The sequence below is a fragment of the Nelusetta ayraudi genome, unplaced genomic scaffold, assembly GCF_046127955.1.
Source record: "Nelusetta ayraudi isolate G7.1 ecotype Tasmania unplaced genomic scaffold, CSIRO-AGI_Nayr_v1 ptg000094l, whole genome shotgun sequence".
In the NCBI taxonomy this organism is placed as follows: domain Eukaryota; kingdom Metazoa; phylum Chordata; class Actinopteri; order Tetraodontiformes; family Monacanthidae; genus Nelusetta; species Nelusetta ayraudi.
The window spans coordinates 3,445,775-3,469,982 of record NW_027466144.1 but is presented as its reverse complement, the minus strand read 5'-3'; the positions used below and the strand labels follow the sequence as shown (position 1 = coordinate 3,469,982).

Sequence of the window (24,208 nt, the reverse complement as noted above, 5' to 3'; positions counted from 1 at the left end):
TAGGATTTCCCTTCAAATTGTGTCAAAGACCAAAGCTGCGTGGAACCCATTACATAATCATTCCTCATTTTGTTGAGGTAATTACTATGAATTGAAATGGATTCTTTATTTTTCCCTAACAAAAGAGTTGAACGTGGACTTCCTGCAAAACACGTGGCTGAAAATATGATTTAAAAACGATCCTGAATTGAACACAAAAGCTGTTTCAACCAGTTGGTTCACGTGTGGTCACCTTGACTTTCTGTCCCCTTGTTTTACAGCTCACTTGAGTAATAATAGAAAAAAGAGGCCCACTTCCAATTCTGAAAAAAAAGAAAGAAAGAAAGAATTGTTTCTCATGAACCGCAGCATGTGACATCTAACTCTAAGTGCACTAATGGACCGGCGTGATTACGTTGTTATGTTGCCGCCACGAAGAAGAAGAAGAAGAAGAAGAAGAAGAAGAAGAAGAAGAAGAAGAAAACAGAGGAGAAAAAAAAAGAAAGAATCCTCTCCAAGACGCGCGAAAGCCCTGCATTATCTCCTCATCACAGGTGCTGCGGCGCGGGCGGCTGTAAAAACCACTAAGGGGATATAAAATAAATAAACAACAATAATAACACTCAGGTATCACGGCCTGCGCTTAATGTTTATCAGGTGCCGCCGCGCCCGCCTCAGACTCCCTGCAGGGGGCATCCTCTCGGCCTCGTCGGCGGCAGGAGCTGAGACGGCGAGACGAGAGATTAAGAAGGCGAGAGGCTTTGTCTGCACGCGCTCCTCGCCGCCGCCGCTGCAACACGCACGCACCGACTCCCATTTTTTCTGATTACGGTAAGCAGAAATTGGGGGGCGAAGAAAGTGGGGAAAAAAAGATGGGGTTCGGGGGGGGGGGGGGGGCAATATAGTGCTTTTTACTAATGGACTAAAGATGTCCTCGACCTCCCTCCCCGCCTCCCTCCAGCTCCCTCTCACCGGCCGACAGCCACAAAAGCACTCAGCCAATCGCACCGTCGAGGGGGCCCGCGCATTTACTCAGTCGCCGCCGCCGACGCGAGGGACGGATTTCGGGACGTCTTGTGAGTAGCGGGTGAAATGTGAGTTAATGGGTTGAAAAGAAGGGGCCGCCGGTGGTTGGAGTGAGGAAGGCAGGAAGAGCAGGTAGTTAAAGAGGCGAGCAGTCGGCAGCGTCCGGGACTCACGCTGGGAAAAGTGTATTTATCACCTTAATAGCAGGTGTGTGATTGAACACGACTATGATTACAGTAAGTCGCTCCGTCTTTGGGCTTCGCTCCACCTCCTCTTCATCCCTCCTCTTCCTCCGCCTCCGCCTCATCGTCATCATCATTGTCGCCCCTCTCTCTCTATCTCGCCGTCCACCTTCTTTTCACAACTGCAGGAGGGAGGTGTGGCAGGTATCATCACGGTCAACACTCACTGAACACACACACACACACACACACATATAGATAGATGGATAGAGTTTTTTCTTTTTCTCTTTCAGTGTGCAGCCTACAGATTGCTGATGCATGATATATGTCACTCGTGATCATTACTAATAATAACTTTCACCTCCTAACTCCTGCTTTGTGCAGGCGCAAGCGGAGGTAAAAATGACAGAAAACCAAGTCAATAAACTGTGGGGATGGCATCTCTGCCGGGCTGATAAGGCAGGGGGAGGCCCTTCAGGTGTCTCCTGCTCCACTGCTGTGTAAATGAGCTCCAATTAAACAGGCGGCCCCTGGCTCAGGGTCTCCCTGCTGTAGCAACCCCCCGCCCCTCCCTCCCTCCACCTCCCCCACAGCTCCCTCGCTGCTCGCCGTAAGGCCCGGCCCACCCCTCGGCTCCTGCAGCTGCTCGCTCGCTCGCTAGCTCACACTGTGCGACCCAAAGGCCTGCTTAAGAGTGTGTGTGTGTGTGTGTGTGTGTGTGTGTGTGTGTGTGTGTGTGTGTGTGTGTGTGTGTGCGCGGCCCGCCAGTGTGTCAACTCTCACTAAGTGACAGCGGCGGCGGAGACGCTGTGTCCTGGCGCCTCCCTGATTTGTGTGCATTACAGTAATTGCGCCCCAAAAACAACACTCGTTCAGACTTTATTCTTAAAAATGCGAAGCCGATGCGCTTTTTTGGAGGGGAGGGGGGGAAATCCGCACTTTCCTCCCCACCGCCGCCTCATCGCTGCCGGCCGGCCCCGAGCGGCGGCCGCGAACGCCGACATTGCAAACGGCGTCTGATTCCTCAGAAGGCCTTTGCCACGCGGCGGCGGCAGGGGTCCGCGAGCAGCGGGCGATCCGGCCAATTAGACGAGGCGGTGATTTAGGTGGCCAGATTGGGAGTGTCACCGTTGGCAGCTGGCCAGGACGCCGGGGTTGACCACCCCTGCATCACCCCCCCCCCAAAAAAAAAGGAGGGGGGGGGAAGAAGAGAGGGACGGAGAGAGGAAGAGCGTCTAATGAGCAGAGGTGAGTCGCATTGTGCAAAGTATTAACTTGTTGGTCTCAAATGAAGGGGCACATTCTTTCAATCATGACGACGATGACGAATTTTGTTAATAGCTCATTTTAAAAAAAAAAGGCTAAAAATTCACGATTGTGGAACTAAATTTGTGAAGAATACAATTCTGCGGGCAATCTTGAAGCACAATTAACTTCCTGACGAAATAAAGGTCACGTTTTCCAGCCGAGTCGCTCCTCAATTGACGCACGTTTCACCCCGACACTGATTTTCTTTTGAAATGTATCTTAATTCAACTGTAACCTGCAAGCTAACAACAGAATCACGTTCGATGTCGACAAGTCAGCCTTGTCTTTCCGCTCTGGAAATATGTCCGAGCTATAAGTTAGGTGCCCCCGCCCCTATTACCAGCCACTTGTTGAGCTATACGGCCCCCATCAGCGGCGCCTTCCTGCATAATGCACACCTGACATTCCCTCCAGCATTACCTGCCACGCGTAACCAGGCGCACGGCGAGAGGAACGGTGTTTGTCCGCTCCCCCGCCAACTCCCCAACGTCAGATATTTAATATTAATGGCAGTGATTAAGACTACTTTAAAAGTGGCAAATGGTACATTTAAATATTAAGTCACTTGTAATTAAGCGGCGAGAAATATTCATTCCCGTCGTCAGGGCAATTATAACAATTTCCATCAAGGGATTTCCCAGCTTGACTTTTGTTCCGGCCAATAGTGATTAACATTACGCTTAATTGAAGTCTTTTTCCCGGTGTTTCTCGGCGGCCGCCGTCGGCGTGGGGGAGCAGGACTAGAGGCAGAAGTCTCGAAGACGTGATTTTCTCCCCCTCCGCTGCCTTCCTGCGAGCATATTTAAGCGTGCGGCTGGGTGGTCGTCCCCCAGGTGGCTGCAGAGGTCGCTCTCCCCTGCGGGAGCGGTGAATCACCGGACAGTCGGAAACATCGGGGCCCAGTGGGGGCGGCGCGCCGCGGCTTGGCGCCCATTTCCTCGCCGCCAGTCTGCGGGGGGATTTGGGGAGGAGGGGGGCGGTAGGCAGCGGCGGTCGGGGGGGGGAGGGGGATGGGATGGCGCCACGTCCACGCTGTGCGTCGGCAGTTTCGGCCTCGTCCTGATACGCCGCTTGTTATTCTTCTGGTTGTTGTTGGGGGGGGGTTTTCTCTATCCTCTTCATCAGGCAGTCCAATTAAAGCCGCTGCAGTAATTAAGCGACTCGCTGAGTGGCAATGATAAGATAATACGGCCTAATAATGCGCTTTTAATTGTCACTCGCCGAGCGTTTGACCTTCGCTCGCCTAGTTGATGCATCAGAAGAAGTTGCGTTTTTGCTTTTTAGTCAGGAGAGTCAGTTTTTTTTAATTGCCTGAAGAAGAAATTTGCACTTGAACTTTTATGGAAACGGCACAAAAATGGAATCGGCTTCCTCTAATTCCCTATCTAGTTCGCAGACTTGCGTGTTGTGGTTTCATGTTATTTGTTGTTTGATGGAAAAAGGTTTTGTCCTCCCGGAGGTTCGCAGACTTGCATGTTGTGGCCCCAACTCTGTTTAAAACACAAACTGGATGTCTCGCTTTAGAAATTGGACATCTCTGCTCTGACAACAAGAGAGGCAACTCATCCACTGCATCCATAATGCAGAATGACTGGAGGGGAAAAAAACATTTTAAACGCCCAATATATGAAGCAAAGTTGACTTTTTCATTGCTTTCTAACAAGTATCATCAAATGAGTTTTACTTAAATTCTCTTCAAGTGACTTCCTAAGTGTCTTTTAATATGACCGGGTTCCCATTAACGCACACACACACACAAGCCTTACTTCTGTCAGCCTGAAACTTTGCTAGAAGTTGGAAGAAGCCTGGCAGTATTTACTACAGCTCGGGCTCAGATTAGGTTTTAATGGCGATGCGCTCTGCCGACTCCTGTAATGCAGAGCCAAAAGTTAAGTACGTGCGCCGCTGTCACTCAGGCTGACACATCGTTTCTCCCGGATGGAGCGCTTCCTGTTTTATTTTGGGTTTTTTTTGTTTTTTTTTGTTTTTATGGTTTGCCATTCTCCTCAAATCGACGTTTCATTACTCGGGATCTGTTTTGCGGAGCGATGAACACTCTCGCCGGCTAATTGCTCCTCCGTGGCAGTCAGACGTCGGGGCCCCTTTTCTCGTTTTCGTCTTCGGGGGGGGTCGGGACTTAAAAAAACCAACTCTCCGCCGGTCGCCTTGGTTGACAGCCACCCCGCCTTTCCAGTGGCCTGCTGTAAGTAGCAGTGGCCCTGGGTACAGTCAGGAGTGACACAGGCCCTCCTCTGCTGCCCAGTTCGTGACCTGCTTTTCTCCTTCTTCTTCTTTTCTCCTCTTTTCCTTGAAAGATCAGCGGCGGCCAGTGAGCTGGGCGCACGCAGCAGTTGTCCTCCCCCCTGAATGTTATTACAGAGGGAGGCGAGGTCAGATTGCACAGATGATGATACAGGAGGAAGCACTTTGGAAATGCGAAAGTCCGCTCCTCTTTTTTTCCTCCTCCTCTCCTCCCCCTCCCCCCTTTCTTTACGCCGCTCCGTCGCATATTGACCTTGGCATTTCTGACAGTGGCATCCATCACGCACGCCAAAGCCTTTCCAACAGGCGGCGGGCCGAGTGAATCAGATTAAGGAATAACACCAGTAGATGGATGCCTGACGTCGAGGCGGCAGAGGGATCAGCCGCCCCCCTCCACCCCCCCTCCCCTCAACCCCTCCACCGCATTCCACTTCCTCAGCAAGCAACCTCGCCCCCTCCTCGCCCCCCGCGCCGCATGCCCGGGTTATGTTTCTCCCGTTTTGACACAGATGATTTACGGCGTGCGCGTTCTCCCCCCCCCCCACCCCCCTCCCTTCTTTTGATCGATGCGCCGGCATTAAGGGATTAATTGGCTCGACGGCGCTTTGCAAAGTTGTCGATCGATCGGTCCACCCACGACGTTCCATCACTTCGGAGACAGTCAAAGTTCCAGGAGAGAAAAGTCCATCCGTCAGTCAGTCAGTCAGTCAGTCAGCTGCCCGCCTCCATATTCTGCTCGCTTCTTCAATCACAGTTGTTTATTTTGTTTTGATTTGGGGGGAAAAAAATGACAACCGGTTATTGATCACTGTAATACGGAAAGTTCCATTTAGATAAATGAGGTTAAATCTCTTTGCAGCCTCTTTGAATAAAAAGAAAAAAGTATTTTGCTAGAGGCCTTTAAATGTTGTCTTGGCCTATTTTCTGTGGCCCATGTACAACACGTTATGTTTTTTCCCTTTAATGCAATACAATTTGAAACATTACTCTGCAGAAGAACAGTGTTCGACATATACGTCTATTTAAATTAATTTTTTTAAAAAATGTCTTTGATTGCTTGATTTAATTGGAGCCATTCAGTTCTTTTTCCTTATGAAAAAAGCCTAATTTCTGGATTTGAATACTGGACTGTTGTTCTTCAAAACTGCTGCAGCCGCTCCTCTCCTGAGTCAAAACCAGACTACAACTGTGCCAAGGCTTTGTATGGGGTGCCAACATGGAAAAAGTCATTAACACTGTGTGTGTGTGTGTGTGTGTGTGTGTGTGTGTGTGTGTGTGTGTGTGTGTGTGTGTGTGTGTGTGTGTGTGTGTGTGTGTGTGTGTTTCAGAGCAGGGCTGAACTGGAGCACTCAGCTGGGAGCATCCACTCAGTGACCCCTGTCTCTCCAACTGTGTGGAGAGAACTCTTCAATGTGCACGCATGATGGTGTGTGTCTGTGTCTGTGTGTGTGTGTGTGTGTGTGTGTGTGTGTGTGTGTGTGTGTGTGTGTGGGTGAGACAGGAGGAGCAAGACAAAAACAAGAGGGCGCAACACAAAGAACAGAGGAGTGTTGTGCAGCGGCCGGGCCTCCTCCAGGGCTGCTGCTGCTCCGAGCACGTCCACGTTGCCGCTCACGTACCGCGGCCCGAGGAGAAGTCCTGATCCGCGCTGGCCTCTGCACTCGGCACTGACACACACTCACACAGGGCAGGAGGCGGCCGCCTGGCCGTGTCTCTGTCTGGCCCCAGCACACTCCCCGAGCTGCGCACGGTGAGCAGGAGCTGCCACTCATCTACATTCAAGGCTGGCGCATCACGGTTCCTCCTCTTCTTCCTCTTCCTCATTTTTTTTTTTTTTAACCGAAAAGAAGAAAAAGTTTTTTATTTTTTTCTTGTTTTGATTAATTGCAAAATACATTAGTGGAACAATTGGGTGGCAAATATACTACTGATAGCACACTTAAGTATTTAATAAAACTCAGCCCAGAGAAAATGTAGTTTTAATTAACTGTTGAATAATACATTAATACAATTCTGGGAGGCAAACTGCATAAAATCCCTCCACTCTGCTCGATAACAATTAAAATTATCTTTCGCTGCTATCATTATTATTAATATTATTGTACAAGGTAAAGCACTTTCAAAATTTGCATCAATCGGTTAATCCTGTGTTCTGTTTCTGAATTAATTGTATTTTAATATACTAAATAGAAACTGTACAGAAAAGAGGAGGGGGAAATGGAAATCAATATTTTATCAAAATAAACTCGATTCCCCCTGCAGATAATAACGAGCTTCATCATCTCAGGGGAAAAAAGCAAATCCATCACAGTGAAATTGACTATTGGTGACTTTTATTTGAGTGAACAATTTCGCTCATCATAGTCATAATAAGTATTATAATCAGTATTTTTTTTTTCTTTGCACAGTCACATTCACAACTGAAACCTGATTCGTATTGGCACTGTTGATAACATTTTCAGAAACCATCCAAGTCATTTCTCAGCGTAACAAGACATGAGAGCGTGACATAAATGCCAGCAGAAATTCAAACGTTCAAAAGTTTGTCAAAATCCACTTCTGACTTCTGACGAGAGTAAATTAAAAAGAAAAAAAAAATATAGATCCATCATTGTTGCAAAACAATTCGCTTTCCCCCCGCTGCTGCTACTGCTGCTACTGCTGCAACCACAATTTGGAGGTGGGGGGAGAGAAAGAAAAAAATCTAAACATGTCCAATTTTTCATTTTATCAGTCTCAGCGTGGCGGTGTTTTCCACAATCAAGTTTTACGGTGTGGCAGCGGGACGCCGTGTCCGCGGGGACTCTGCCGAGAGAGAGGTGAGTGCCAGGTGCTGCGAGGCCTCTCATGCTATTACCGCCACACTGTCCCTATTTTCTAGGCGCACTCCCCCAGCACACCGCAACTGCACGCCGCAACTGGGGGGGCCGGTAGGGGCTGTGGTTGTCCACTGATGGCGAATTTCACGGTTCTAAATCTCACCTTGATTTCTTTTTTTTTTTTTTTGGAAACGTCGACTTTGTTTGGGCATCAAAGACATCGTGTCGCGTGGACGACTTTGCAGACTCAAAACTAGAAATTGTAGATTTTCTTCCTTTTTTCTCTCTGGGTCGGTTGGGCGGTGTAGAGGAACAAATGTCGGCTTATTATTCCAGCCAGGTTCTGTCTGCAAACATGGCCTTGGAGCACCATCTACCTACCGGGAGCCGTATTGCAGCGCTCCCGAAGGATACGCCTGCGGGGTCAGGCCTCGCTCCCACTCCCCAGAACTTAAACAGAAACCATAAGAGGTGAGGAAGCTTCCTTAAAGGCTTCATCAGCTGTGACCAACTGCCGGTGGCAGTAACCCATGTTATACAGGCCGCAGTTATGACACCCTCAAAGGACTTCTCCCGAGGAGGCAGGCGACAGGGGAGGAGGGAGGAGGTCGGGGGGTAAGAGGGGGGAGAGCAGGGCCTAAGAAGTCACCCCGCACACTCCCCGCCCCCGCCCCTCCTCCTCGCCTTGAACCGCAGCCGCACACCCTCGGCAGGAGGCGGACGGGGCCAGCTTTGAAAAATAACACCTTTTTGATCCCCGGTGTTTGGGATAGATCATGTCTGCAGATGGCCCCAGATAGACTCCCTCGCTCGCTGTCTCCTGGCGGACGGACGGACGGTCGAGTCGCAGAAGCTGTCAGCTAAATGTTATGCAGTTGAAATGTGTGTGTGTGTGTGTGGGGGGGGGGGGGGGGCGGGGGGGGGGGGGGGGTGGCGGACAGCTTTACGTTATCAGGGAAACCCTGTTTTCCTTGCAAGAATTTGAGGCGGACAGATCACATGCGTGTTGTACAACCTGGGGGAAAAAAAGAAGAAGAAGGAGAACAAAATGGCCCGGGTTGCAATTAAGTTGTAGGGAGCGTCGCTGTCACATTTGAAATTTCACACTAGCGGACAGTAGTGAGGAGCAGGCGTAGAAACAGGCAGCCAAGACCAGAGTGGAATAAATGATCAGAGGCCCAGGGATGGTGGTGGCAGTGTTTGCCCTCCGTTGTTGTTTTTGGTGGTTGTACCAGGGACGAACCATTAGTTTATTTACCCTCAGTGTGCAAACAGCTGCAGGTGACACTGAAAACAGCAGATTTCAAGGTTGAATGGACATTAAAGGGACAATTCATGAAGTTTTGTCTCTGTATTCCACTAGTTCCTGCAAGCAAATATGAAGCTTCTTACTTACTATCCCAACTGCAAAAAGGATGAAAATCCTCCCATCCTAGGGCCCAGTTAAAGCTCCAGATCAGATATTAGCGACACAATTAGCGCATTTTATGGTGACAGCTCTTGCCTCGACACATCGAGTGCGCCGACTGCGTGACGGCAGTCATGCAACAACTCTCCTCCGCAAAAAAGTCAGCGTGACTGCCAGTGTGGGAGCCCAGGGCAGAAGACAGCGCTGCCTTCAAACAGCTGTGGCGCCGTCCTTTGTGTGCCTGCCGAGGGCCTGTTGCCCCGGCTCTATTCAGGGCTTTCACACCAGTCTCACTCACTTCTCGCTCCCTGGGTTCCTCCTCGCAGGTCATAAATTAGGCGGAGGGAGGGGAGGTTTGAGATCAGACGGGGTGGGGGGGGGGGGCAGTAGAATAAGAAGAAGAAGGGGGGGAAAAAAAGATCAGTCAGGACCTCATTTCAGGTTTGGGGGGGTTTATCGGCCAATCGGCACTTTCATAAGCAGCCGCGAGGAGCCGACCTGCTGCTCCAGAAGCCAAATGATGTAAAAGGCAAAAAAAAAAAGGGGGGGGGGGCGTGGGTGCACTGTGGTTTTGTGAGGCGAGACGGAACAGTTTGGGTTTATCCTCTCCGGTCGCACCGCTGTTGACTCTACATGTTCTTTTAATGACTGACTCAACATGGTGGCGGTTGGTGTGGCCGCAGCGCAGACCTCTGAACGGCGGCAGGGTCACAGCCAGAGTGCGTCGAGGGCTTCTTAAAGTTGGTTACGGGGACAAAACCACAAAGAAAAAAAAGACACTTCTGGTCCTGAGCCGGCCTCTTAATTTGGTAGAAATCATTTGTTTAATGTATTAATACTCATATAACAAAAGAAAAAAAATTGTGTTGTGTGTGTGTGTATATGTCACAAGTGTAATTATGATTAACACTTTACTTTTGAATAATTTTGAAGGATGGCCCTGGAAGAGAACTGACCTCGTTGATGCGAGGCCCCGCCCTTAAACGGTCACTGTCCAATCTTGCGTTTGCAACCGTGGGAAAGGTCAGTTGTTCCGGTTAGCTGCCCCGACTAATAGAAAAAGTTCCATGTGCTGAGATACGATGCAATGTCTGCCTGCGAGATCAGCTTGTAATTGTTTTTAAAACATTTGGATTTTTTTTGTCATCTTCAGATCGCCTGAGCGCTCTGGTTTTAGTTTTCTTTCTTTCTTTCTTCTTCTTCTTCTTCTTCTTCTTCTTCTTTCTTCCAGGACCCATCCTGACGGGTTTATTGTGCTCGGCGAGGTTGAGTGCGGCGCACACTGTGACAATGACTTAATGACACGAGCGGGGAGGGCGACTATCGCCGTGCATTGTGGCCCATTATCCCTTTGTGGAAAACAGAAGGATCAGAATTATGAAAAATCGCGCGCCGCGCATGTGGGATCCATTCAGCGGCGTCACAAAACTCCCATTGAAAAATGGTTAAATGGCGTCGCGTGAGGCTGTGTACAGAACCATATGGAGGCCCCGGCGTCTCCTCATTTCATACATGTTTCTTTTGACATCAATAATGCCCCGGTATCCAGTGGCGCTTGGAACGCGTCCAAAACAATTATAAAGTTGCCGTGGAAACTGAGGACCTGTGCCAGGGCGAGGCGCACACTGTCTGCGCTCAGATAACCGCATGGAAAGTCACAGCAAACAAAGCACTTGACAGGGGTGCAGAAATGGGAGAAATAATAAAATAAAAAAAAATCGGCGGTGGAGGAGGGAGGTGAGGGATGGGCAGCCTGCCCATCCCTCACCTCCCTCCTCCCAGGCCAGGGATGGAGAGACAGAGACGGAATAACAACAAGGGATGAATGTCACACACGACAAAGAAAAAACACCCCCGCAGAATCCCTTTTTTTTTTTTATCTTATTCCCCCCCCCCCCCCCCTCCAGTGTGTGAATGTGTAGAATTACAAAAATATTAGTCTGTTCTCGGCTGCCTGGTCACAGTCTGCTCTGTTTTCCAACAACGGCAGCAACAACACTGCGTCCCCCCCCCCCCCCCCCCCACAGAAACATTACCGCGCCAAGCGAACACTCAGCCACTCGGTGGCAGACAATCGCGCATGTGTGCGCTTGGAACTACTGGTAATGTATCGCCACCTTATGCTAACCTAATGAACAAGAGGGCGGACGCGGCGTAATGGAGCCTCTTTGCATTCATCTTTCAGGCCTGCTCATTATGCGACGGACATGACAAGCTCGTTAGGAGTGCACGAAAGATTGCCCGCGCGAGTAAAGAGCACCACCTTCACGCAACCGAGTAAGTGCGAAGAGAGAGAGAGAGAGAGAGAGAGAGAGAGAGAGACTGATGTGCAGGCAAAACAGGTAGGAGTCAAGAGAGCGTGCAGAGACTGCAGGATTGGTCCGCACACACAGAGAGAGAGGGAGAGAGAGAGACGCGGGCAGACAGACATGCATACAAAAACCCCTGGTGGGACTAACTGGGCTCTAGGAGTCAGAAAGACAATCTGAGCGCCTTTCAAAGACCCCCCGACTGCCCGCCTTGTTTACTCAGATGGGAGAACAAGAACGCCACTATTTCAAAGTGTCGCCGTTTGATCTCGCTGATGAAGAACATACGTTCTGGCCGTCGCCCCAGCCATCTAATTCATGCAATGTGGGCTGCTTGAAAACCCAATGGCAGATTTGAACAAAAATAACTAACAGAACAAACGCGTCCTCGCGCATTATTGATTCAAAATGTGTGCTTTTATTACTGGTGTTTTTTTTGTTTTTTTTGTCTCTCTGGAGAGCACTTAAGGAGCAAGACACTGCCTGGCAACTTTTACCGTAACATGACTGAATTAAAATATTTTTATTGTTTTGTTTTTTTCAGTTGTCTGCACCCGAATTGTCAGCAGATGTGTGCACAAGTCATCGTTTGTTCTCATTAGTGGCCCTAAACAAAATCTCCAGGAAATCAGGTAATTTGTATTCGCAAATAAGGATATTGGACCCTGGGAATGTTATTTCATTTGTAACAGTGTTTGGGTGTATGTGTGTGTGTGTACATGAAAACGTCTTGTTTTCATAGTTTTTTTTTTTAAAAAGAGGAAAATAAGGACCCGTGGATCAACACTGCCCTCTTGTGGACACGCATGGGAATAACACGCACAAATGGTTCAAGTACAAACATTAAACTAAGAAATTAGCAATATCTTGTTTTATATACAGAATTGTCATACAGACACACACTTGCTAATTCATTTAATTTTAACTAACCCTGTTAGTCTTCTTCCGGTTATTGTGTTCAGACATCAACAATTTAGACAAATTAAAATGATATGCACCAAAACTATAATCCATGCTCAAAGTTTCTTCACAAGGAAGTGGACAAACTAACTGGCTGTGTTTTGTTTTTTGTGTTGTTGTTTTTTTTGTTGTTAATAATCAGTCAGCCATTTGACTTATATCAAATGAAGAGGACGTACAGCATGACTCAGTGCAAATGAGATTTTAGAATTAGTCTTGCTCCGCTCAGAGGGTCCTCCAGTGTCGCTGGCGGAAGGTTGCACCATCTGAAAATTGACTGTAAGCATCTTAAAAAGCCAACAAAAGAAAGACGGAGAGCAAAGCTGAAGAAGGCATCGGTGCTGTTACACATGTGCAGATACGGAGCAGCATCACTCATCTGGATCCTGTATGACCTACATACAAGATGGTCTGCAATATGTTTAAACAGCTTCCATACTAATTAAATGCAGCAGCTGACAATTTTCTATGCAAACAAGCTGCACAGAAGGGAACCAATATTTCACAAGCATCCAACATCCTAAATATATTTTTAACTATAATATACTGTTTACACTGATAAGACGTACAAGCACATTTTCTTTCCATATTAACATTAATAAATTCTCTGACATGTGAGCGTGTGTGCATTTGTAAATAGTTTTTCGTTTGTCTAATTTTTTTTATTTATTTTTTTGTACACTATATTGTTCAATATATTTCTTCGAAGTGTCACATTTGGGACTAGGCTAATTTTATTCACGCGCTATTTTGTCAGTTGCATCTAGTTGTAGCCTGTCCCGGCGATATCTATTGAGTTCCGTTCTACATCCGCGCTTCGTCATCGGCCCCTGGGAGATGGCAAGTCGTGATGACGTCGACCAATGAGATAAGAGGTTTATTCCAGACCCTCGGCTCCGAAGCGGCCTGGTATCGTTTCAAGTAGCAAGTGGAGAAAAAGAAAACAAACCGTGAGTAATTCAGGTTATCTGCGACGAACTCCATAGAGTGTCAAACTAGTGGCAGATCCGAGCCGACGACACTTGTCCGCCAACGGCCTCCTTAGAACAAAATCGCGTACGGCAAAGCACGGAGCGCGGCACCGTTACCGTTGGCACTGAAATTGAATAAAACAGCAGCGGGCGCATCGCCGTGCCGTCACGACGTGACTGCTCCTGTCAATAGAGACGAGAGTCGCGGCTCGTCGGCGGATTTGTCGCCCCTTTGCTGACGGTTAATAACCCAGTTAATCCGCGTCGCCCACCCGGCGGTGTCTGCAGCCCCTCACCGCCCTCGGCTCGCTGCTCTCTGTGCACCTCCGCCGGCACGGAGGAGCAAGTAGGACCCCCAGCGGCGCCGAGTGTCCCGCCGCAATACAGCAACAACAAGGCGGACAAACGGAGCCCTTTTGCCCCAACTACCCGCGATGTCCCCGTTTGTTGATGCGCGTCTCTTGAACGGACGCTAGATGGTGCTGTTGGGAGACCTTCCATATGCTGATGGTTTCCCTACCACCCCCTTCCCTTGCTTTCAACAGGTCCTCTCTGCTGCGTGAGCATGAATCTGTATTCCGTGCCAAATCCGGGAATACCGGGCTGCCCAGCAGGACTGGAATACTTGACTCAGGTAAGACAGACGACCGTTGGTTTGCACAGAAACTGATGAGTGACCATGTGACCAGACTGGAAAATATATGTCTTAAAGATCCTGCTATAAGTTACACTCCTAATTAATGAAACGCAACTCAGATATTTTTTATCATTTTTCCGTCTCAGTCATTTAAAAATGCTCAGGACAAATGCATAAAGCATTTAAAATCCATATAACTTTATTAAAATGCAGTCCAGACTGAGCTTGCAAGGTCTGCCTTCTCTGCTTATGCTGCGTGCATTTGGAATCATCTTCAGCTAACTCTCAAGTTAAATTCACTCATCACATTCACGCACTTTAAATAATTAATCACTACTTTCCTGTCTTTCAATTGTATGTGTTTTCTTTTATCATCTCTGTTACTGTGTTTTTTTACTGTATGTGTTGATCTGCATCTTAATTTTTTGTCTTGCTTTCTACTCTCATCTGCACTGTATTATATTACATAATACAGTATTAACGAGGTTAAATAAAGGAAACAAACAAGCATTTGTTTGTTTTTTCCAGTTAGACAAACTCACATGGCAGCCAAACTGAAGACGTCCCACTCATTAGTCTTATTTAGCCTTTCTGCAAAACAAATCACACCCCGCTTAATTTATGCCCTGCAAACGACGCAAGTGGTCACAACACTCCAACGGCGCAGCGTTGCCCGAGAGACCACGTTGATATTTCACAAGTGACAGCTCATCCCCGCCGTCGCCGGGCCTCAGACTCAGAGTCGACGCCACCGCTGATGCCATTTGTCACGCGCTCGTGGACACGGCCACGTCTAACCAGTTGTATTTGGTGTGTTTGAAGGTGGATCAGTTACTCATCAAACAGAAAGTGGAGCTTGTTGAAGGTACAGTATGAAAACATGTATTTCATTCTGATGGATTTTTCTCTTTCCCTTCTTTGTGATAACACCACATACAGTGTATGAATATAAATCTATGCATTGCTTTGCTGCGACAAACAAAGAAAAAGTCTTTCGTGAAATATTGCCCTATGTGCTATAGGATGAGGAACATTCTGGCAAAGTGGTGCTGAACACCAAACACCTTTTTGTAATCATTTCGCAGCTGTGGTGCTTGGAGGAAGCGGTGAAAACGCTAACAATAAATATTGCAGTCTGTTTTAGCCGCAGCAGCAACGTCTCCCCCTTCGACGCCTCTTTCCTCTGCAGCCCTGGTCGGCTTCGAGAGCAACAACAAGTACGAGGTGCGCAACAGCCTGGGCCAGAACGTCTTCTACGCCGTGGAGGAGAACGACTGTCTGAACCGACAGTGCTGCGGCCCCATGCGGCCCTTCACCATCCACGTGCTGGACAACTTTGGACAGGAGGTCATCACCGTCACCAGGCCGCTCAAGTGCATGTCCTGTTTCTTCCCTTGTTGCCTGCAAGAGGTCAGTAAAAAAAAAAAAAAAAAAAAAAATCTTTGAACGCCATGCTGTCGTTTTTTCAAACATCTATCAAGTGAAAAGCCCACACGGTTGTGTTTTTGTGAGAGTTTTCCCCGAAAACCATCACTCTGCTGAATCTCCTGTGCAGCTGGAGGTCCAGGCTCCACCTGGCAACCCGGTGGGCTACGTGGTCCAGCAGTGGCACCCCTTCTCCCCTAAATTCCTCATTGCGAACGAACACAACGAGCCCGTCCTGAAGATCAACGGGCCCTTCTGCGGGTGGAGCTGCCTTCCAGATGTGGACTTTGAGGTGAGGTCCAGCCGCACGCAGAGATCCTAGTAAACTGGCCAGAGCTTAACAGTGGAGGCAGTCTTCTGTAGTTTGTGTGCTTCCAGTCAGAGCTCGCCTCGATGAAGTTGTCGCACAGGCCGGCTTTTGTTGCACGCCTCAGCTGGTTTTATTAAAACTGAGGCGGGGAGTTGGATTTGGGTCAGCGGTGAAGACCTCTTGCCGAACCTGGAGGACGGTTAACTGAGGCGTGACTTACCGTCTTGCTCAAGTCATTGGCGGTCATGGAAAGTGGACACAATGACTTGTATCGACTTGTTTCTCTCTTGTGTGCAGATCTTGACGATGGACGAGACGAGCAAGATCGGCAAAATCAGCAAGCAGTGGACCGGACTGCTCCGGGAGGCGTTCACCGATTCGGACAACTTCGGGATCCAGTTCCCCATGGACCTGGACGTCAAGATGAAGGCGGTCATGATCGGTGCATGTTTCCTCATCGTAAGTACAGAGATGCCGTTGATGGTCGTTCACTCGTAATGCCAGATGGAACTTTTTCTTTTTTTTCTCATCGCTCCATCTGCTAAAATCAGCAAAAGTTCAAAAGCTGGCACTGATTCACCTCCTTAGGCTCAGAAATCAGACCTGAAACAAGGCCAGCCGGTGGAACTCTTTTGGAAACCACAACCTTAAAAATTATAAAATCTCTACCGAGGTGGTTCCAGTCACCCTCAGATGGACAGATTTAACTTTTGCCTGATAAGCATCTGAACTGCTGTGTTTCTGCTCCTCCTTTGCATGCAGGATTTTATGTTCTTTGAGACCACCAACTAGGAGCCAAGCGGGACGCCTCCTCCGCCGCCAGCCGACACTCCTGGGAGATCGAGGCCACTGGGCCGCCGTGATCTGATCCAAATACCTCCACCGGGTGCGACCTTCAAATTTCCAAGGTTTTAAAGAACGTGCCGAGCCGTAACGCCTCGATGTTGCATCACCAGTGAAACACAAACAACAACAAATCAAAAAAAACAAAAAACAGAAGGCTTGCCGGAGTCCGTAGCTGCAGAGGTTCATTTCAAATGTAACTGAGCGGCTTCCAGAGGCAGCTTCAGAAATGAGGTCTCTTGCTGTATTTTTAATTTTGCAGAGCCCAACTAGGCCAAACACGGCGTTACCTACGTCACAACGCCTCTGTGCAAGTAAACAGGACAGGAAGGGAGGCGTTTCGACAGGAAGTGCCGCCAGTGGAGTAGCGCCAGTTTGAACCGGTCAATATTATTATTATAGATGATGACTCCGTAACATTTTTTCAATGCCAGATCATCTTCAACCCCGAGGCCGTTTCCCCGGGAGACAGGCTTGATGCTGCTTCCCAGATCTTGTCCACTAGAGGGAGCCAGACTTCCATGTATTTAATTTAGCCCGGAAAGGAGGGAGAAACACAGACGTGTTCAACTGTTTGTGGTTGACCGAACTGTACATATTTGGGTTGAACTCAGGTTGATGCATGCTGTAGTGCTGTCAGCAGGGGGCGCTAAGCTTGAAAGGATAGAATCGTATTTTGCAGGATATTTTCTACATGGATTATTGATATTAAGAATATATTATATTATAGATTGTCACTGTTAATTTTTCTGACCGTAATCTCACCTTTGTTGCTGCGGCGCTGCGTACAAACCCTTAATTTAACACAAGTGGCCGTTTTTACTGCTGTGTGCCACGTTTTATTGGAATAAGTAGTGTTTTATCAGTCTAAAAATAGAGAGTCTACCGCGTGGAGTGTTGTAGCATTGGCATTGTGTGATGTGCTTCTTGTAGCATCAGGATTTGAAAAAAAAAAAAAAAAAAAAAGATGTTTTGTTGTTGAAAAAAGATGTTTTATTTGACATTGACAGTATTGGATTACTTCAGATTTGTGTTATTTATGCAGAGATAGTAGATATTTAACCAACAAAAGGTTTTTATTTTTGTATAAATTACTACCGACCGCCAACAGTAAAAGTGTGAAGCTATTCTTTTCTCTTTTTTTTTTTTTTACACAGTGCTACCCTACCTTTGAAAATAAAACACTGACTCTTGTCTGTAACAGTCTGCCGCAAGTGGATTAATCTCACACGTCAGTGAGCAGGAACTTGTTTTGACGTACACGCTCAGCTGCTTCGGTGTCCATAATTAAAGGTTCGTTCTGGTGATATTTTTCCGCCGTTGGGAAATTACGCGATGGTTGGCACGTCGTCTTGTTTGGTTGATCGTAGTATTAGACGCTGGCACAGGTGCTTTTTGTTTGTTCTGTTAGCCTCTTTGATTTGTGATCGAAAGATTAAAAAAAATTGAAATAGAAACGTGAACTCTGCCCCCCCCCCCCGATACCATTGGTCCCCCGCGCCAGTACTGTGAACGACCGACCAGTTTAAGTCACGTGATTATTGCAAACAAGTCGCTGTGAGCTGAGCTTCTGTTGTCATCTCAGTGGGAACGCTTCAATAAAAATAAACCTGCAGTGTCTGCGGCTCTTTGTCTCTTCAGTCACTGTAATTTGTTTTCGGCCTCCCACCAGCTCGTCTGCTGCGTCTCGCACGACAACTGCCGTCTCCACCGTTCTAGGCTCCTTTTTTTTCTTTTCTTTTTTTTTTTCTTAAAATAAAATGAGATTAATGAAATGAGAAAGGTAAATGGTCCCGCTGGTGTGTGTGTGTGTGTGTGTGTGTGTGTGTGTGTGTGTGTGTGTGTGTGTGTGTGTGTGTGTGTGTGTGTGTGTGTGTGAGAGAGAGAGAGAGAGAGGACGGTGTATTTGACTCATTGAATCTTGTGATTATGCTGAGATGTCCTTCATAACAAGAAAAAAACATGAGCATTTTCACCTTTTCTGTTTGAATAAAGCCGCGAACCTGCAGCTCTTAACCCGGCGTGTGACCTCAGAGATCCTCATTCTTAAACAGCCTTTTCAGGTGTAAACTAAGGACATGCAAAAGATGTAGGAAGAAACCTGCTTTAAGGCCTCCGTTCTTGTTTCAAAGATTGACGATCGTGCCTGTGTTTGCTGACGTGGCGCTGTCACTCGCCTTTGACGGATCTTTCTCTGAAACGCCGGAGACCGCGGCAGCTGAAGCGTTACATAAACACACCGCAGCTCTGCAGGCCTCCCCAAAAAAATAAAGCCCATTCCCAATGATTCAGATCCCCACATTCTGGGATGAGGACACACTTTCTTGCATTAGTCGGGCCAATTGTTTGGAAAGTGTGACGCCGCCGCGGTCGGAAAGCCACGGGCGACGGCTTTGTGCCGGGATCTGGGGCGGATGACACACTGGGGTCAACCGCTCTGTGTACGTTACTGTGTCTTCTCCTGCCGCCACTGTTAAAACTCTCTTACCAACTTTCAACCAAAGTCTCCCTCTGATTTTCTCTTTCCCTGAACTTCAGAAATGTAGAATTTATGCTTGAAACCACTTTGCTCTGTGGGTGGTGCGCGACAAGCACTTATCTTTTAAAATGAGTGCTAATGGTAGCGGGAGAGTTGCTCACACTCTTCCTTCCTCCAAAGCCTTTGGCCTAAATCGAATAGAACACATGATGTAACTGCAGCTGGAATTTCCGGGCCAAGTTGTCTCTCAATTAGAAAAACCGCCAGATGTTTTCTCCAGCCAGTGCGAGTGAGATGGCGCTCGCCATCAGACACGCTGTACTGCCAGCTCTCATTTGCATCTTAATAAAGAGATATTTACTGTTTTAATTGACTTTGACTGGAAATATAATGCACTTTCCCGACAACTGTCGGAGGGAAACTGGAATTGGGAATTTCTGGTGTACGTGCCTTAAGTCGACTCTGGACAAACAAGCGGCCAAAGCGGCATCTGTGCAAACGTGTCCTGGGAAAACAGCATCCAACACTGTCTACAGCTGTGGAGGGGAAAGGGCACAAATAAAACGGGGGGTTGGTTATTTACTTTGACACCGCAGCAGCTTGGGAGGGTAAAGAGTCTCTCCCGGTGATGCTCACACACTCTGTGCTCGGTGTGTGTGTGTGTGTGGTAAGGCGAACCAAATGATAGATATTTTGAAAGATAGCTTCTTCATTTTTTCGACCATTTTTTAATTTCTGACTCACATTAAGGTCTTTTAAAGTTTAATAATGAGGTATTTAGAAAAAAAAAGAGCGAGATAAAATCACAACAATGATTGTGTATCTAATGTATTGTTTGTTTGTTTTTTAACCCACGCAGATACACATGCTGTGTATTTGGGAGACAGTGACAGTGAGTGACAAAGAGAAGACAGGTTCTGACGCAGCCCCAGATAAGTGCACACAGGAAGAACATCACCCTGCGGGACTCCTTCCCCAAATGCTTTCTACTATCATATGTTTGACATACATTTGAATCCGTTAGTAGACAGAATTTGAAACGACAGTTTGCTCAAGTCCAAACTTTTGTGTTTATCCTGTTTGTGCGTCGCATTTACTGCTAGAGGGAGGTTTGCGCATGCAAAGGAAAATGTCAGATTTACATGAAACAGAAGAGGCCAAAATTCCAGGCGAGCAGAAACCTCGGGTAACCTCACACTTCTCCTGATATTCTACCAGCAGATGATAGATCTTTTTGAAAGGAGACTTTCTCTGGGAGGAAAATGTTTTGGCAGGTTCTGAGTCAGTGAAAAGGCCGGCGCAGCCAAAATGCAGATCTACGGTAAAACTGCACCGGTTTCCCGTCAGTGTAGCCTGGAGGCTCTTTTCACTTGGTGTCAACATACTGGAAACAGAGGAGCAGCTGTTGTCCTGGAATCACCTCCGTCATTTGCTCTGAACCGTCCGACGTTGATCCGAAAGGTAAGGGACCAGGCCGGACTGCGGTTCGGACTGAAGTGGCCTCTCTCGGTTGAGTCTGAGGAACTATTTCTGAAAGGTTTTGCACCTCTCTATCAATAACAGGAAGTTATGGAGGGCTAGAACATATGAATGAAGGCTAAAGAAAACACTGAGCAAAACAAAAACACGTTTGCAAAACAGCGGTAGGTAGACTATGCTGCGTTGGGAGTCCCGCCCAGCAGCAAACCAATCGGCATCGAGGCAAAGAACACAAGCGCTTGGTGACAATGTGATGTAGGGAAAACTCTGGTTCTGCTTTGAGAGTTGAAGATTTATTATCCTTCTAATAAGAATCAAATCTGCCTGTGTAAAGTTTAATAAGGGCAGTGTCATAACTGTTTGGTGATGTCATGAATGACACTGGAGCCAGGGCTCTGTGTTGTTAAGCCGTGCCAAAGTTTTCTTTTATGACTTCCAGGGAATATGAAGGCATGGTTCCTCAGAAAAAAAAATCAATAAACTACATATTTTAGTTTATTGACAACAAGAGTGCTGACAAAAGCCCTTCCATGCGACCAGGCTCGCTTTTTTTGGAGGCTGCACACTTGGTGGTGAGGTTTCATCCTCCCCTCCTGAAACCACCTCCTGGGGCTTTGTTGTTGTTTTTTTTAAGACGGTGTGGTTTTAAAATGGCCGTCTAATGATGACATCCAAATGAAAAGCTGGCACAGGAGCCCATTATGTGCAATTTTCACGGAACCCTGCCTCCAAAAAGCCCTGTCTGTGTGGCACAAATGGAAATTTAGAGGAGGCGAAGGCACGCAGGTCGGTGGGGAAACAGCGCCAGAGAGCTCCGTCATGTCGTCTCCGACAGTGAGCCTGGTGTTTTCGACTCCCCTCCGCTGACCTCTGACCTCATGAGCCGACGTGTCGCAGCCACCAGGGCGTGCCCGGGGCGAGGCCGCTGCCCTCCATCGATCGCCACCGCTAGTTAAACTTGTCACTTGAGGAGCGATCAAAGCTCTCTGTCACAAAAACTCAGTCGCAGTGCAATTTGTGGTTTCTCCGGCGACGGCGGGCATCCAGGGGACCGAGTGACTCACGGGCGTGATTGAGAAAGCAGCTCAGGCTTGCGCCACGAACGACAGGGCAGGGAGAGTCAAAAAATAGAGCATATGGAATAAAAGAATGCAAGGTGTGTCCCGGGCCACTGCCAAGACTGGTCAAACCTTAGCCAAGAAAAACAAACAGATTTGAAGAGAACAGAAATACAATGCTGGGTTTTTTTCAGGCTTTTTTTTTTTTCAGGCATTGTGCTTTAAATTACACTTGAATTCAATATATCTTGCAAATCCAGAAAATGCAGCATACTGTATATCTCAAGGGTGTGAAGGGGGATTTTCAGCCATAGCATTTTAGGAATCATCTGTTTCTCCTTTTCAGCGTAATGACTTTTCAAACGCCTCCTCTGAACCCTGGTGGCCAATGAGGGGGAGATTACTTTGCAAATGTTATTGGTTACAATTACAAGTTACACTTTTGAAAATGTCATAGTAGTCTAACTGTGTAAATGACTTGATCGAAGTGATGTAACTAATGACATTTGATTGCGTTTGGATCACTTTTCTAAATGTTGAATAAATGTTCTCAACTGTTTCGACTGTTTAGTTGTAGGGGGGCGCTGCAATTCCGAACTTGACAGGAGAACCGATCAAGAAGAATCAGAAACTCATCGATGTTCATCTGTGATGGCGCTCGTGCCAAGAGCCACTCGAAAACATTATCAGACATAAATCCCAACCCTTTTTTTCTTGTGATTGGTCAGATGAAATGAAAATTGTAATCATGATGAATTCCACAAGTAACACATTTAATTTTTCTTTTTTTCCCCCCCCCAGTCATGTAACTGATTGCAACCATGTGTATTCTGTGGTGAAATTATGCAGTGACGTTACATGCAACTCGTTACTCCTCTGTTTAGTCTGGTTGTGTGTCCTCGGATTGGAGGCCCTTTGTGTTTGCGTCCTCAGCCGCCCGGACCAGCATGCACATGTGCAGTCGGGTGTCAGTGTCTTAGTAAGTGTCTTATTGGCAGCAGCCTCGTGTAAGAAACTGCAATGATTGGCCTCACATCTTGAAATAAAAAATAGCCTTTAATGGGATATTAAACCACCACATTTGGGCCATTTGGCTGCAATGTAATCAGTTGCAGAGGCAGTTTTGTGTATTTTCTTTTCTTTTTTTTTTCTTTTCTTTCTTTTTTTTTTACAGTGTCTGGTGGTTGTTTTAACTCCAGCCAGTGAGCTGAGGCAAGACACCACACATCCCCTGCTCTTTGCCGCAAGACGCTTATTTTTCCCAGCTGCGCCGAGTCCCTCTCACCAACCTGCGATGCTGTTGGTTATTTGTCACGGAGTGTGTTTTTGACTTTATATGCTGCAGTGGGATCTTCACTGAGGCCGTTCTGGCAGAAGACTTTTTGTGCCTCCCCACTCCGAGTCGGCGCTCGGATATATTTAGTTGTCTGGCGCGTCGCAGTGCTTTCAGGCTTATCACGGTCTCTCTCATAAAAACTCCAGACTCTCTCTCGCTCTCTCTCTCTCTCTCTCTTCCTTTTTTTTGCTCTGCCTCAAAAACCGCAACACTTGGTGATGTCATTAAAAGAATTGGGCTCACTGCATTATTTTGTTTCTTGGCCTCAGCTGCCAAGAAAAATTCCAATGAATATTTTAAAGCGTGGGGGGTTTGGGGGGGTTAAGTCTGTTTATCGTAATAAAGAAGAAAATACCCAAATTAAACAAAGGATAAGTTTCAACGTTATCTGGCAGGGACTATGTCTCCCGGCTGGCCTGGGAACGCCTTGGGGTCCCACCGGATGAGCTGGAGGAGGTGACTGGGGCCAGGGAGGTCTGGACATCTCTGCTAAGGCTGCTGCCCCCGCAACCCAAGAGGCAGAAGAAGAAGAAGAAGAAGAAGAAGTTATCTGGCAGTGTGCAGTCGGTGGAAACTGTATTCAGGATTTGGTTTCGGCTCTCTGCCCTTGTCTGATCTGCTTGTGTGCACTTTTCTGTAGGGAAAGTGTATATAAGGTCCCTCTGGACGGAGGCCAGGAGTCCAGAAAGAGTGACAATTTATTCCAAGAAAAGAGTGTTTAAAATCATGTTCAAAGAAAAATAAACCGCATTTTCAAAAAATGTGAAGAAAAAAAAACAAGCAAGCTTCTAGTCGAACCCTAAATATTCTGGACCTGGCCTCCCCTGAGTGGACCAAACCACCTTTGAAGGGCACAGGACCACATTATGACTTCCCCAACTAGTCTGTTAACATGAACATTTCCAAAACATTCAGAACACAATGTCACCAACAAGTTTAAAAAGCAAGGCCAGTTTCAATCATATTTCAGCCATTTAGCTCTCTGTATAAATAACATCCTTATTTCAAAGTAAAAGTAACCCTCTCTGGTAAATGGTCTGCCCCACCTTCCACGCCCTCAGATTAAAAAGAACCCTGCACACCTGTGTCACTCATTTGTCCTTCCTACTAGGCACCAGGACATGGTGAGTGTGTGTTTGATTGCCACTGATGCCTTTTAAACCTCTGTTGACAAAATGAACGTGTATTTATTTTAACTAAAGTGTTATCATGTGTTGCTTGTGAGCTAAAATTAACTTTAATGTTGTGTGTTGCATGAAATACTGGGTGAAAGTGTGTGAAGTGAAACTTCCCCCTGTTAGCACCTAGCTAGCATTGCAGCAGCCAGGTTGTTTGGACCTCGTGGAGATGTTGGAGCTTAACAAAATAATCACATTAATATCTCTGCGTTGCTAGGAAATTGCCTTGGTAAAATAAA

At 47.2% G+C, this 24,208-nt stretch overlaps 2 protein-coding genes and 2 long non-coding RNA genes across 7 annotated transcripts in view; all 4 read left to right on the top strand.

Moving 5' to 3' along the window:
• The first annotated feature begins 434 nt into the window (after positions 1–434).
• Positions 435–6,558, top strand: LOC142902491 (uncharacterized). Its single transcript, XR_012929103.1, has 3 exons — positions 435–533; positions 637–810; positions 6,086–6,558. It is a non-coding gene; the product is annotated as an uncharacterized LOC142902491 (long non-coding RNA).
• A 931-nt stretch (positions 6,559–7,489) lies between these two features.
• Positions 7,490–10,661, top strand: LOC142902492 (uncharacterized). The gene is made up of 3 exons (XR_012929104.1): positions 7,490–7,576; positions 9,918–10,007; positions 10,216–10,661. It is a non-coding gene; the product is annotated as an uncharacterized LOC142902492 (long non-coding RNA).
• A 302-nt stretch (positions 10,662–10,963) lies between these two features.
• On the top strand, positions 10,964–19,995 carry LOC142902506 (phospholipid scramblase 1). 3 transcript variants are annotated; one of them, XR_012929107.1, is made up of 11 exons: positions 10,964–11,086; positions 11,170–11,261; positions 11,838–11,925; positions 13,021–13,203; positions 13,770–13,858; positions 14,684–14,726; positions 15,051–15,271; positions 15,417–15,578; positions 15,894–16,055; positions 16,359–16,482; positions 19,778–19,995. XR_012929107.1 is itself a non-coding variant. In XM_076047637.1 (10 exons), the coding sequence occupies exons 5-10, from the start codon at positions 13,790–13,792 to the stop codon at positions 16,386–16,388; spliced, it is 687 nt and encodes a 228-aa protein (XP_075903752.1). In that variant the 5' UTR covers positions 10,964–11,086; positions 11,170–11,261; positions 11,838–11,925; positions 13,021–13,203; positions 13,770–13,789; the 3' UTR covers positions 16,389–17,391. The 3 variants fall into 3 exon arrangements, 1 of the variants encoding a protein (XP_075903752.1); XR_012929106.1 differs by having other exon boundaries at positions 16,359–16,504; XM_076047637.1 differs by lacking the exon at positions 19,778–19,995 and having other exon boundaries at positions 16,359–17,391.
• A 246-nt stretch (positions 19,996–20,241) lies between these two features.
• Positions 20,242–24,208, top strand: part of plod2 (procollagen-lysine, 2-oxoglutarate 5-dioxygenase 2) — a 28,144-nt gene continuing 24,177 nt past the window's right edge. For both annotated transcript variants that reach the window (XM_076047555.1, XM_076047554.1), the window contains exon 1: positions 20,242–20,379. The gene's annotated coding sequence lies outside the window, so the exon portion shown is untranslated. The remainder of the gene's footprint in view (positions 20,380–24,208) is intronic.